At 47.7% G+C, this 13,441-nt stretch overlaps 1 protein-coding gene across 1 annotated transcript in view; it reads left to right on the top strand.

The window, feature by feature from the left end:
• The window catches only part of LOC146869748 (coxsackievirus and adenovirus receptor homolog), a 67,022-nt gene extending 53,908 nt beyond the window's left edge, over positions 1-13,114 (top strand). The window contains exon 7 of the mRNA XM_085614127.1: positions 10,206-13,114. Within this exon, the coding sequence (XP_085470253.1) occupies positions 10,206-10,322 (117 nt within the window). The 3' untranslated portion in view covers positions 10,323-13,114. The remainder of the gene's footprint in view (positions 1-10,205) is intronic.
• Positions 13,115-13,441: the final 327 nt, after the last annotated feature.

The following is a 13,441-nucleotide window of genomic DNA, read 5'->3' as shown; positions in this document are numbered from 1 at the left end:
GAGGTGGTTGAATGCTCGACAAGTTAAGAGAGGAAGGAAAGGTAAGGGACTGATGGCATAGTTGAATAGGTGGAGGAGGTGACAGAGAGAAGCAGAGCCGGGCAGAGAGATGTATGTCTTCATTAGACACATTTAAGAAAAACATAATTTCATAGATAAGGCTTAAATGAAACAAACTGCATGTGATTTAAAAACAATGTCAAACATTCACCCCAAGTACAGAGATCTGGGCCTAATTCCATAGTTGTTTTGCTCCCCATGCCATTCAAGTTTAAACCGGCCATACGCAAATCAGTCCTGACCCTGCGCCCAATGGGAATTGTCCGGCCCGAACTGCCAGGCCAGATCCTCTCTGGACCGGAAACAAGTTTCCTGGGACCGGTTTCGGGGCATCACGGATGACCAGCCAGGCTAGCTTGAAGGGTACTATGCACTATGTTAAATCTACACTAGGATGTGGCACACTCTGCTGAGGTACTGGATCCTTTACTATTCTTTTATTAATCTTCTCTGTGTTTTAGACTATCTTCTTTGACACTTTAGTTTCTATCTTTGTTTTTATGGACAGGGAAGAGGTCCCACCCTTGCACATAGAGTGTTGAACTGGTGATATAAGGTAGCACTGTAGAAACATAGCAAGCATAGATTCACACTTCATGAACACCTGGGATATGAGGTAGCACATTGAAATGAGATATACAAACTACAACAGTGATGTCATTGAAATAATTTGGAGGGTTTTGGAGCCATTACCCAGACTTTTCTCTATTATATGTGTTTTTATAGAATTTTTTCTTTTAATCGAAACGCGCGTAGAGATGGGATTATAAAGCCATGTCGGACAACAAACATTAATGCATACAGTCCTCACTGTGCGAGACAACATTTAATTGAACATGAACTGGGAAGATCATAAAATCGATTACAGTGATTTACATTGTCATTCAATGCACTAAAAAAAAAACTTCTATTGTAAGAATCAAATCATACTATATTTAAATATCAAATTGATAATGATAATGAATAATTATACGAAGTGAAATGTAACAAAGGACGAGTGATGATGCATGAATGTATAAAAAGTTCTTCTCCCCCGACTTGCCTGATCCAGATAGCGCCGGAGGGCTTCCGATACCTCGGTATTTATGAGACGCTAGATCCCAAATTGCGGTTTGCCCATAATTTAGTTCCCCCTCTGCAGAGGCTTAAGAGGGATGTTGCGCATTGGAGATCCCTTCCCCTGTCCATGCTGGGGAGAGCAGTGCTTTTTAAAATGATGGCCCTACCTCGTTTTCTATATGCACTTCAAAACACAATAGACTCTGTTCCCGCATCCTATTTCAGGGAGGTGGAGGGCCTCCAAAGGGAACTTCTCTGGGACGGCAGACCCCGTATAGCATTCTCTAAACTAATTCTCAACTGGTATGACGGGCGGATCAGCCTTCCCGATCTCAGGAAATATTACTGGGCTGCCCAGCTAGCGGCCATTAATCATGGAATCTATGGCCGCCCGGATGACCCCGGATATACTATGGATAGGTGGTTACTCCCGGGTGGAGACTATAACAGAGCCCTATATGCTAGGCCCCGCAGACTCCCGCTGACCGGACCCACAGCACATGCCGTCCATACTTGGCACGTAGTTAACAAATACCTACAATGGGACAACAAGCTCACTTTGGCCACTCTTTTGTGGAGCTCCGAGAGACTAGGTAACCTCTGGGAATGTAAGGGGTTTGACAAGTGGGACCTTATTGGTATTTCACGTATTAGCGACATCTGGGGAGAGGGGACAATCCTTCCTTTCACTTCACTTCAAACTCAATACAGCTTGGCAGACTCTGAGCACAATAGATACCTCCAAATCGGGCATGCTCTACGTACACAGATTCCGGGTGACACGAGGACCCCCGACGCCTCCCCCCTGGAGGAAAGATTATGGGATGGTCATCTGCCGGTAAAAACCATCTCTCTTATATACAAAAAACGTATCAACCACATGGCGGATCCACTGCAGGCCCTTAAGGGGAAATAGTGCAGTGACGGGCTGGAATTAGACGAAGAGGACTGGCAAGCGGCGGTTTCATCCCCGCGAGAGGTCGCAATTCAGGCGAGGCTGCGTTTAGTGCAACTCAAAATACTTCACAGGACATATATAACGGGGCCCTGCCTGGTCCGGATGGGAAAGGCGGAGAGCGATGAGTGTAGACGAGGGTGCGGGGAGGTAGGAACCTTTTTCCATATCCTGTGGGAATGTCACCATATGCAATCGTACTGGAGGGATATACACCAGACGCTGCGGGAGGTATTAGGGGTAACGTTCCAGCCGGAGGCCCGTCGATGTCTCCTGAACGTCTGGGAGCCCACAGACCTTAACACCTATGCAACACAGTGGGTAACTCTGGCTTATATGATTGCCAAGTGGAACATAGCGCAGCTGTGGGGTGCAGTCCACCCGCCTCGGCTGAGGAGATGGGAAGAGGACCTAGGCTGGTGCATGTTTAGAGAAAAATCAGTTTATGTGGCCAGAGGGTGTCCCGGAAATGGGGGAGGATATGGGGCGCCTGGAATCACTATAGAGGAGACATCTGTACCCCGCCAGGTCGCCCGAGCGAAACTGGAACTTTTGGCACCCCTTAACCTAATCTGTTTAATAATCATGCGGTCTATTGAAAGTCACTGTTTTTAATGTGTAATTATATGGTCGCTCACCTGTATTGGATGGATGTGATGTAATTGAAACGTTTAATAAAAAGAACTATAAAAAAAAAGTTCTCAATACGCAACAAACATACGGCTCAGTCAATCAATTTCAAGGTTTCTCTGTTGAGAACCTCGTTCTCCTAATATTTAATGTATAGTGCACAAGCTGCTAGGGCTTGATTCACACAACGTACATCCCTTAGGGTATAATGTAAAGTGTAGGCACTCCCAGGGCTTCATTTATTTGACACATGTCCCTTATGATTTAGTATAAAGTGCATGCACTGCCAGGACTGCCTTTACACAATACCTGTAGGATGTAGAGTGTACATGCTACTAAGACTTTGTTTATACGACAGACGTCCCATATGATTGAGTTTAAAGTGCATGCACTGCAGGACTGCCTTTACACAATACCTGTAGGATGTAGAGTATACATGCTACTAAGACTTCGTTTATACGACACACGTCCCGTATGATTTAGTATAAAGTGCATGCACTGCCAGGACTGCCTTTACACAATACCTGTAGGATGTAGAGTGTACATGCTACTAAGACTTCGTTTATACGACACACGTCCCGTATGATTTAGTATAAAGTGCATGCACTGCCAGGACTACCTTTACACAATACCTGTAGGATGTAGAGTGTACATGCTACTAAGCTTGGGCGTCCGCAGGGGGGGGCAAGGAGGGGCGCTTGCCTCCCCCTGGAGCAACCCTCCTTGCCCCCCCCCTGCGGACACCCATGCTTTTACGGACGCCTTTTGCCCGTAATTTTGGACCCTGGAGGGAGCAGAGCTGTTCCCTGCCAGAGGCCTCAACTCCCTGATGGGGCGCCTCGCACGCCTCCTCGCAGCCCCTCCCTCCCATTGTCATTCTGTCTGTGGCTGATTATCACATACAGAATGACAATGGCCAGGTTGAGCTGCGAAAGCATACATCCCACCCTGAACCAATGAGGCAGTTCAGCAGGTTGGGTAAGTGCTGCTGAGACCAGCGGACACAGAGCAGTGTTGTTTGTGCCATGATCGTTTTTTTTCTCCCTAAGGCCATGAAAAGGAACAGGCTCTGCCTCGAGTGCCACTTGACATCACCACTGCTAGAGGTGGTGTGGAAATACACCCACCCCCTTCAAACTCGTGCTCAATGGCATTCTGGTTCGTGCAGTCCTTTCCTTAATCAGCCATAGGTGAAAGTGCAGGCTGCATCCTAAGGGGAAGTGGCAAACTAGGTCTGGACACCAAGACCTCCTTTTAACACTGTGTAGCCTGAGAGCAAGGGGTCTTCTGAATGAAGTTCGGGGGGGGGGTGTCAGTCGATACATTATCCTCGGAGTCAGAAATTGAGGTTGCAGCATAGCCCGGATTTCAGATCCCACTAAAACGTACACAGTCATGTGTCAATAACATATCTGTCTGCCAGTATGCATCCTATCATGTCTGGCAGGACGTCCCGGCACTGTGTTTCACTGCCTTATATTCCTCTGTACCCCACTCCCTGCGCTCACTGCCTAAAATCCCTCTTCACCCCACACCTCTCACTCACTGCCTTATATCCCTCTGTACCCCACACCTTGCGCTCACTGCCTTGTATCCCTCTGTACCCCACACCTCGCGCTCACTGCCACAACATATCCCTCTGTACCCCACAATTCGTGCTCACTGCCACAACATATCCCTCTGTACCCCACAATTCGTGCTCACTGCCACAACATATCCCTCTGTACCCCACACCTCTTGCTCACTGACTTATATCGCTCTGTACCCTACACCTTGTGCTCACTGCCTTATATCCCTCTGTATCCCACACCTCGCGCTCACAGCCACAACATATCCCTCTGTACCCCACACCTCTCGCTCACTGCCTTATATCCCTCTGTACCCCACGTGCTCACTGCCACAACATATCCCTCTGTACCCCACACCTCTAGCTCACTGCCTTATATCCCTCTGTATCCCACACCTTGTGCTCACTGCCTTATGTCCCTCTGTACCCCACACCTCGCGCTCACTGCCACAACATATCCCTCTGTACCCCACACCTCTCGCTCACTGCCTTGTATCCCTCTGTACCCCACACCTCGCGCTCACTGCCACAACATATCCCTCTGTACCCCACAATTCGTGCTCACTGCCACAACATATCCCTCTGTACCCCACAATTCGTGCTCACTGCCACAACATATCCCTCTGTACCCCACACCTCTTGCTCACTGACTTATATCCCTCTGTACCCTACACCTTGCGCTCACTGCCTTATATCCCTCTGTATCCCACACCTCGCGCTCACTGCCACAACATATCCCTCTGTACCCCATACCTCTCGCTCACTGCCTTATATCCCTCTGTACCCCACACCTCGTGCTCACTGCCACAACATATCCCTCTGTACCCAACACCTCTCGCTCACTGCCTTATATCCCTCTGTACCCCACACCTTGAGCTCACTGCCTTATATCCCTCTGTACCCCACACCTCGCGCTCACTGCCACAACATATCCCTCTGTACCCCACACCTCGCGCTCACTGCCACAACATATCCCTCTGTACCCCACACCTCACGCTCACTGCAACAACATATCCCTCTGTACCCCCACACCTCTCGCTCACTGCCTTATATCCCTCTGTACCCCACACCTTTCGCTCACTGCCTTATATCCCTCTGTACCCCACATCTCGCGCTCACTGCCACAACATATCCCTCTGTACCCCACACCTCTCGCTCACTGCCTTATATCCCTCTGTACCCCACACCTCGCGCTCACAGCCACAACATATCCCTCTGTACCCTACACCTCGCAGTCACTGCCACATATCCCTCTGTATCCCACTCCTCACACTCACTGCCTGATCGCTCACTTTACCCTGCCACTCATCTTCTACGTGTTCTCTCCCCTTTCACTCGTTCTACCTCTGTTCACCCCCTTACTTCTTTTAGTACCTTACTGCTTTCTCAATACCTTTACTACTTTTCCTCTTCAGTAACATCTCTGACACATCTCTGCACTTCCTTTATATCAACGCACCCCTCTACCTCAGCTGTCTACCTCAGTCTTTACTATTCCCTCTTCCTCAACTGTCTCTACCTATCTCTGACACACCTCTTCCTCTCTCTACCCGGCCCTCTCACGTTCTACGACTGCGTTATTCTCTCCTCTCCATCTTTGATTTACCTGTCTCTGCTCCTGAATCTTTTTCTTCTACACCTCACTTCTTTGTCTACCCTTCACCCCTCGCTACCCTTCTGTTTGCCTCACTACGATCTTTACCCGACCTGCCTTTCAGTGCCTCTTCCCATTTCGCCTCCTTCCCTCACAGCGCTCTCCTAGCATGCATCTGTTTCTCCCCTCACCACCATGCCTGCCTCTACTCCTCCTTACCTTTCTAACCAGCCTAACTTTCTACCTTCCTGTTATTCCTGGTAGTGAACCTTTCATTTCACGCCGCCGGTTGTATTACCTACGCATTCAAATTGAGTAGGTCATTGCTGTGCTCCCAACCCAACATCGAGACCCAGTCCCCTAGCCTCTCAACATGCCCAGATATAACAACAAGCATTGGCATAGCCAATAGGTCCCGCCTTTGGGACCTGCTGCATAACTAAATACTTATAAGTTCCCAAAGGTGAGGCCTATTCGCTATGCTTTTTTACTCAGCTTGGCCTGAGCATTACCCGATCCTGATCGTCTCCCATTTTAGCCCCGCCCCTATTGATTAACATTAGCCATGCCCCTTCATTTGCCAGGCTAGCCCCCCCCTGAAACATTTCTGCGGACGCCCATGCTACTAAGACTTCGTTTATATGACACACGACCCTTATGATTGAGTATAAAGTACATGCACTGCCAGGACTGCCTTTACACAATACCTGTAGGATGTAGAGTGTACATGCTACTAAGACTTCGTTTATATGACACACGACCCTTATGATTGAGTATAAAGTGCATGCACTGCCAGGACTGCCTTTACACAATACCTGTAGGATGTAGAGTGTACATGCTACTAAGACTTCGTTTATACGACACACGTCCCGTATGATTTAGTATAAAGTGCATGCACTGCCAGGACTACCTTTACACAATACCTGTAGGATGTAGAGTGTACATGTTACTAAGACTTCGTTTATATGACACATGTCCCTTATGATTTAGTATAAAGTGCATGCACTGCCAGGACTGCCTTTACACAATACCTGTAGGATGTAGAGTGTACATGCTACTAAGACTTTGTTTATACGACAGACGTCCCATATGATTGAGTTTAAACTGCATGCACTGCAGGACTGCCTTTACACAATACCTGTAGGATGTAGAGTGTACATGCTACTAAGACTTTGTTTATACGACACACGTCCCGTATGATTTAGTATAAAGTGCATGCACTGCCAGGACTGCCTTTACACAAAACCTGTAGGATGTAGAGTGTACATGCTACTAAGACTTCGTTTATATGAAACACGACCCTTATGATTGAGTATAAAGTACATGCACTGCCAGGACTGCCTCTACACAATACCTGTAGGATGTAGAGTGTACATGCCACTAAGAGGTCGTTTATACGACACACGTCCCGTATGATTGAGTATAAAGTGCATGCACTGCCAGGACTGCCTTTACACAATACCTGTAGGATGTAGAGTGTACATGCTACTGAGACTACGTTTATACGACACACGTCCCGTATGATTTAGTATAAAGTGCATGCCCTGCCAGGACTGCCTCTACACAATACCTGTAGGATGTAGAGTGTACATGCTACTAAGACTTCGTTTATATGAAACACGACCCTTATGCTTGAGTATAAAGTACATGCACTGCCAGGACTGCCTCTACACAATACCTGTAGGATGTAGAGTGTACATGCTACTAAGAGGTTGTTTATATGACACACGTCCCGTATGATTGAGTATAAAGTGCATGCACTGCAGGACAGCCTTTACACAATACCTGTAGGATGTAGAGTGTACATGCTACTAAAACTTCGTTTATACGACACACGTCCCGTATGATTTAGTATAAAGTGCATGCACTGCCAGGACTGCCTCTACACAATAATTGTAGGATGTAGAGTGTACATGCTTCTAAGACTTCGTTTATATGACACACGTCCCTTATGATTTAGTTAAAGTGCATGCACTTTAGGATCCGGTATTAAGTGCACACGTTTCCCTCATGTGTACAAAACAGGACGAGCTCCAGTCGTCACCTTCTGGAACAAGTGCTGGTCTGAAATATTTCTTCCTGCTCCTTCGGGTAAAATGCAAGGATTTACTTTTCCCATTGAACCAACCAGGCCTCTGGCCTTCATCATTGGCTCGTCACAATAACCTACTCAGGCCTACTGTCTTGAGCTTCAGTTTTCCCACGAGAAACCCATCTGGCACACCGCCGCATAATTACAAATATTAACCAAATTAGAGTTGGCAAAAAATATGAGACCCTGATGAGAGGGGTTAAGGAGGATTATCAACCTGCAAATCCTCTACCCCAAGGGCTTAACAGAGAGTGTGAAAACACCACAACCCTTTTGTATGTCATTTCAAGATTCCATGTAACAAAACACTCATATTAACACAAAATATTAAGATAACGGCCATTTTAAATTGAATGTTCACCCTTGGGTTTCCTGGCAACAAATTAACAGATGTTTCTTGTTCACGAACTCAACACCTTGGAAGGATGAAAGGCCGAGAGGGCCCTCCAGTATTCAAATTTGTGTCAAACACAGCTGGCTTGAGTGGCAGCCTCAGTGCACTGAGCCACAAGACCTGACATGTAACAATCCGTCCATTATGTCTATTGTCTTTAATTTATGCTTCTCGCAATAAATGTGTCACTCTTACTGTCTTTGTCATAAAGTTTCATAATAAACAGATCAGACCTATATCCCTGACCATTCATTTGTCACTATAGCCAACTCCTTCCTGCATTATCGAGACTAAGCTTTCCCAGAAGGCAGAAAGTGCAATACAAGCACTCTTTAATGCAAATCTGTACTCAAGGAAATCAAGTGTGACTTCTTGCAGCTCTTTTTTTGTTTATCACATTCATACCATGAATACAAATGTCTTTTTTGTACTTGCACTCCATGCATGATACATCATGTGAGACATCACTGACGTGCATGAGCAGCGTCAGAGGCTCAGTTCACACCGCCAGTAACAGTATCCATGTCAGTCCCCTTCTGACCTCTACTGCTTGTCCCACTGAGCTCTCCCCCAACACCACAGTGGACTAGAACAACCAGGCAAGATACATTGCATACTGCACACCTCCTATTCCTTGTAACCACAGAGACACAACTAGAGATACCATTCAAAACATTACTTAAGCATATGCATCAAAAACAACAATGAACAACTAACGTCCCACTGCATGCGGGGACTAGCGGGGTCCACTCCCCGGTCCCTGACCTTGATTGTTTAATCCTTGTTGTTTGACAGTGTTGACCTCCATTGTACTGAGTCTATTCATGCTTTCGCCTCTTTGTACAGTGCTCTGATACCCGCAGGGGTCATGTTCGCGCTTTATAAAACTTTTCAAATAAATAAATAAATGATGCATCAGTGTTTGAATATGAATAATGCTGCTTAATATGATATCAATTGCAACAGTTACAACTAACACTACAAACTAACTACTGGCAGCACAGAGGTGCATGCTGCCCGTCCTCAAAGTGCTTCAACATGGGTACTAAGCACTATATAAATCTACAATAGGATGTGGTACACTGTGCTGTGGTACCGTATATGCCAGGAGGGTAGCCATTTCTAATAGTGCTGATGTCATGCCAAGTCCATATATCACTCTTTCAAAAGTATACGCCATGTGGGGTTGCACACACAACATACATACAGCCAATACTAAGGTGGGGTATCTGCAGAACCTTCACTAGAGTAATTTATTGTCACCAAAATTCCTTCTAATCCAACCCCCAAGCCAGGTAATTGGGCTCACTTTGTTGGACCCACACATTGTACTCATCCTCAGTGCAGGCAGTGAACGGGAGGTCCAGGTACCAGACTGCCATATGGAAAAACTCCAAACGGGGGTGACCCCAATGTTCATCACCTTACTCAGCCCTCTCGTCACACAATCCAAGCCAAGGTGCTCCTAGCAAGGACCTAAGTACCCACACATTCTCACCAGTGCTGTATTCCATCACAGAAGAGGCTAGCTAGGAGGGGTGCCCAGCACAGGCTGGGAAAGCGGGCTCCATTCCATATATTCAAACTGACGACTGACTATGTGAATGAGCACCATTTAGATTCATTGTATATAGGACAGCTTCTGTAACTATCATGAATAGGTGAACAGAAAAACTGAGTAGATGGGAGCTGAGAGATATGCAAAGTGAGTGGTGGGTGCAGAAGGAAAGCACAGGCTGGCCTATGGTTGATGGCAGGGCAAAGGAGCAGTTTTTTAAAGTAATCATTGAAGGGTGATTTGATGAAGGTGAGAAAGGCTCCTTTAATTACCTCATTCTGCTTCTTTGTTTGCAGGGACATGAGGAAATCCACTACAGCCTCCTGGAATTCCACATGGTTGAGGGGAGAGCAGAGACCCCCAGAGCTCCTGAGAACAGCCCCGTCTACTCAGAGGTATCAAGGAAGACTTAAAGGCCCACAACTCACTCCTCCCTCAAGCTTCAGAGAAGGGTGCCTTCTACTTACATGCAACAGTGGCTGATGTATCAAGAATGACCTACAAATATCACCCCGACATTACCTTTGGACAACAGCACCCTCGCCAGAGTTATAGGGTATCAAGGAAGTCTTAAAGACCCCAACTCACTCCTCCCTCAAGCTTCAGAGAAGAGTGCCTTCTACTTACATGCAACAGTGGCTGATGTATCAAGAGTGACCTACAAATATCTCCCAGACACAACCTTTGGACAGCAGCACCCTCGCCAAAGTTATAGGGTATCAAGGAAGACTTAAAGACCTCCAACTCACTCCTCCGTCAAGCTTAAAAGAAGACTGCCTTCTACTTACATGTACCAGGGAGGAACTGGAGACCTGCCACCCACAAACAGTGCCTGATGTATCAAGAGCAACCTAACATGTCTCCACAACACAACCTTTGGACAACAGCACCCTTCGCTAGAGTTATAGGGTATCAATGAAAACTTACAGACACACCCGAGCTCCAGAAAACAGCGCCTTTGACTTACATGAATCAGCGAGGAACTGAAGACCACACAACCCACAAAAAGTGCCTGATGAATCTAGAAAGACATAAACCCCCCCCCCCTCCCCCACAAACAACCTTTGGCCAACGGCACGCTCTACTCAGAGGTATCGCGATAGACTTAAAGACCCTCGTGACTCTCCCCGGAGCTCCAGGCAACAGTCAACAGTGGCTCCCACTTACAAGAATCAAAGAGGAAGTGAAGGCCCTGCAACCAGCAAACAGTCCCTGCATTCAGGTGTACCATGGAAGACCTAAAAACAACCCCCCACATGCAACCTCTACTGTTGTCCAGCGCTCCAGGGAACAGCGTTTCCGACTTGGAGGTACCATGGAAGATCTAAGGACTGCCCCCAGAGCCAATGAGAACAGTCCCTTCTACTCAGGAGCAGATTTGCAGACACCACCCCACCAGGTGCTCCAGAAAAGAGCTCTCTCAAGCCAAAGAATCAGGAACATTTTGCTCCCTACATTTCCCTCCGAGGGCTCGGTAGTTCAGCACCTTCTAGTTGGAGGCATTACCCCACATCCTCCCAGATCCCCCAGAAAACAAGATCCTCTCTTCAGGGCTTTCAAAGAACGCCTGAGAGCCTCAGAATACCCCACTGAGAGCTATCTCTCTCTCTCGCCTTCTATCTATCTGTTAGGGAGAGAGAGCGAGAGGGAGAGCGAGAGCGAGCTGAAGGAGACCCCGGACACCCAGAGCTCCACAGAACACCACCCTCTCCTCGGGTATCAAGACGAACCTGAAGATCCCCTCCACCCCACCACAGCTCCAGGTAATGGCACTCTCTACGCAGAGGTATCAAGAACCTGAAGATCCCCTCCCCCACCACAGCTCCAGGTAATGGCACTCTCTACTGAGAGGTATCAAGAACCTGAAGATTCCCTCCCCCCACCACAGCGCCAGGCAATGACACTCTCTACTCAGAGGTATCAAGAACCTGAAGATCCCCTCCCCCCACCACAGCTCCAGGCAATGGCACTCTCTACTCAGAGGTAACAAGAATCTGAAGATCCCCCCCCCCCCACCACAGCTCCAGGTAATGGCACTCTCTACTCAGAGGTCTCAAGAACCTGAAGATCCCCTCCCCCACCACAGCTCCAGGTAATGGCACTCTCTACTCTGAGGTCTCAAGAACCTGAAGATCCCCTCCCCCACCACAGCTCCAGATAATGGCACTCTCTACTCAGAGGTATCAAGAACCTGAAGATTCCCCCCCACCACAGCTCCAGGTAATGGCACTCTCTACTCAGAGGTATCAAGAACCTGAAGATCCCCTCCCCCACCACAGCTCCAGCTAATGGCACTCTCTACTCAGAGGTATCAAGAACCTGAAGATCCCCCCCCCCCCCCCCCACCACAGCTCCAGGTAATGGCACTCTCTACTCAGAGGTATCAAGAACCTGAAGATCCCCTCCCCCACCACAGCTCCAGGTAATGGCACTCTCTACTCAGAGGTATCAAGAACCCGAAGATTCCTCCCCCCACCACAGCTCCAGGTAATGGCACACTCTACTCAGAGGTATTGAGAGCCTGAAGATGCCCCCCCCCCCACCACAGCTCCAGGTAATGGCACTCTCTACTCAGAGGTATCAAGAACCTGAAGATCCCATCCCCCCACCACAGCTCCAGGTAATGGCACTCTCTACTCACAGGTATCAAGAACCCGAAGATTCCTCCCCCCACCACAGCTCCAGGTAATGGCACTCTTTACTCAGAGGTATCAAGAACCTGAAGATGCCCCCCCCCCACCACAGCTCCAGGTAATGGCACTCTCTACTCAGGGGTATTGAGAACCTGAAGATGCCCCCCCCCCCACCACCACAGCTCCAGGTAATGGCCCTCTCTACTCAGAGGTATCATGTAAGACCCTCACCCCACCTTCCAGAGATGCAGAGAACATCTTCCTCTAATCAGGGGTGTCCAGGCAGACCCGCAGACCCTGCCCCACCTGGCACTGTAGAGGAAACCCCTTTAGACTCCGAGGTATCGAAGAATACTGGTATACCGCTGCTCTAGATTTATACATTATATACATTTTTTATATTTTCTCCGCTGTGCATCCATGAAGCCATGGAATAAATGTGTGCCATCATGCATTTGTAGAATTTAGAATGTGGCAGCATTAGGTTTGAAGAGTCTGTTACTTTCTTGGAGGTGCCCAGGGTGGTCCTATATTGTATGTAGCATTTTGAATAAACCTTCTTCTACAGATCAGCTTTGTGTTTCATGCTATGTTTCACAGGAAACAATTTATTTGAGGGGCAGAAGGCCATTAGAGTTACTCTGGCCACCTACTGAGTTGATAATGTCATTAAAGACAAGGGGCAAGCAGTGCTTCATTTGTTAAAACATATTGAGAGGGCCCTTGTCAGGAGCCGCTGCAGCTTGTACCACCCATTGCCCCTGACATTGCTGCCAATGGCAGTATTAACGCGCAAGTACAAACCATTGCATTCCTGGAACTGTGATAATTCTGAATATTCAAGAAACCGAAAGCTATAGTAATAGCTTGGATGTGGGTATTAGTCATTTCAAATGTAT

This window comes from Triturus cristatus, chromosome 1_1 (assembly GCF_964204655.1).
Source record: "Triturus cristatus chromosome 1_1, aTriCri1.1, whole genome shotgun sequence".
Classification (NCBI taxonomy): domain Eukaryota; kingdom Metazoa; phylum Chordata; class Amphibia; order Caudata; family Salamandridae; genus Triturus; species Triturus cristatus.
Note: the sequence above shows the minus strand (reverse complement) of the source record. Positions and strands in the feature narration are given on the sequence as shown.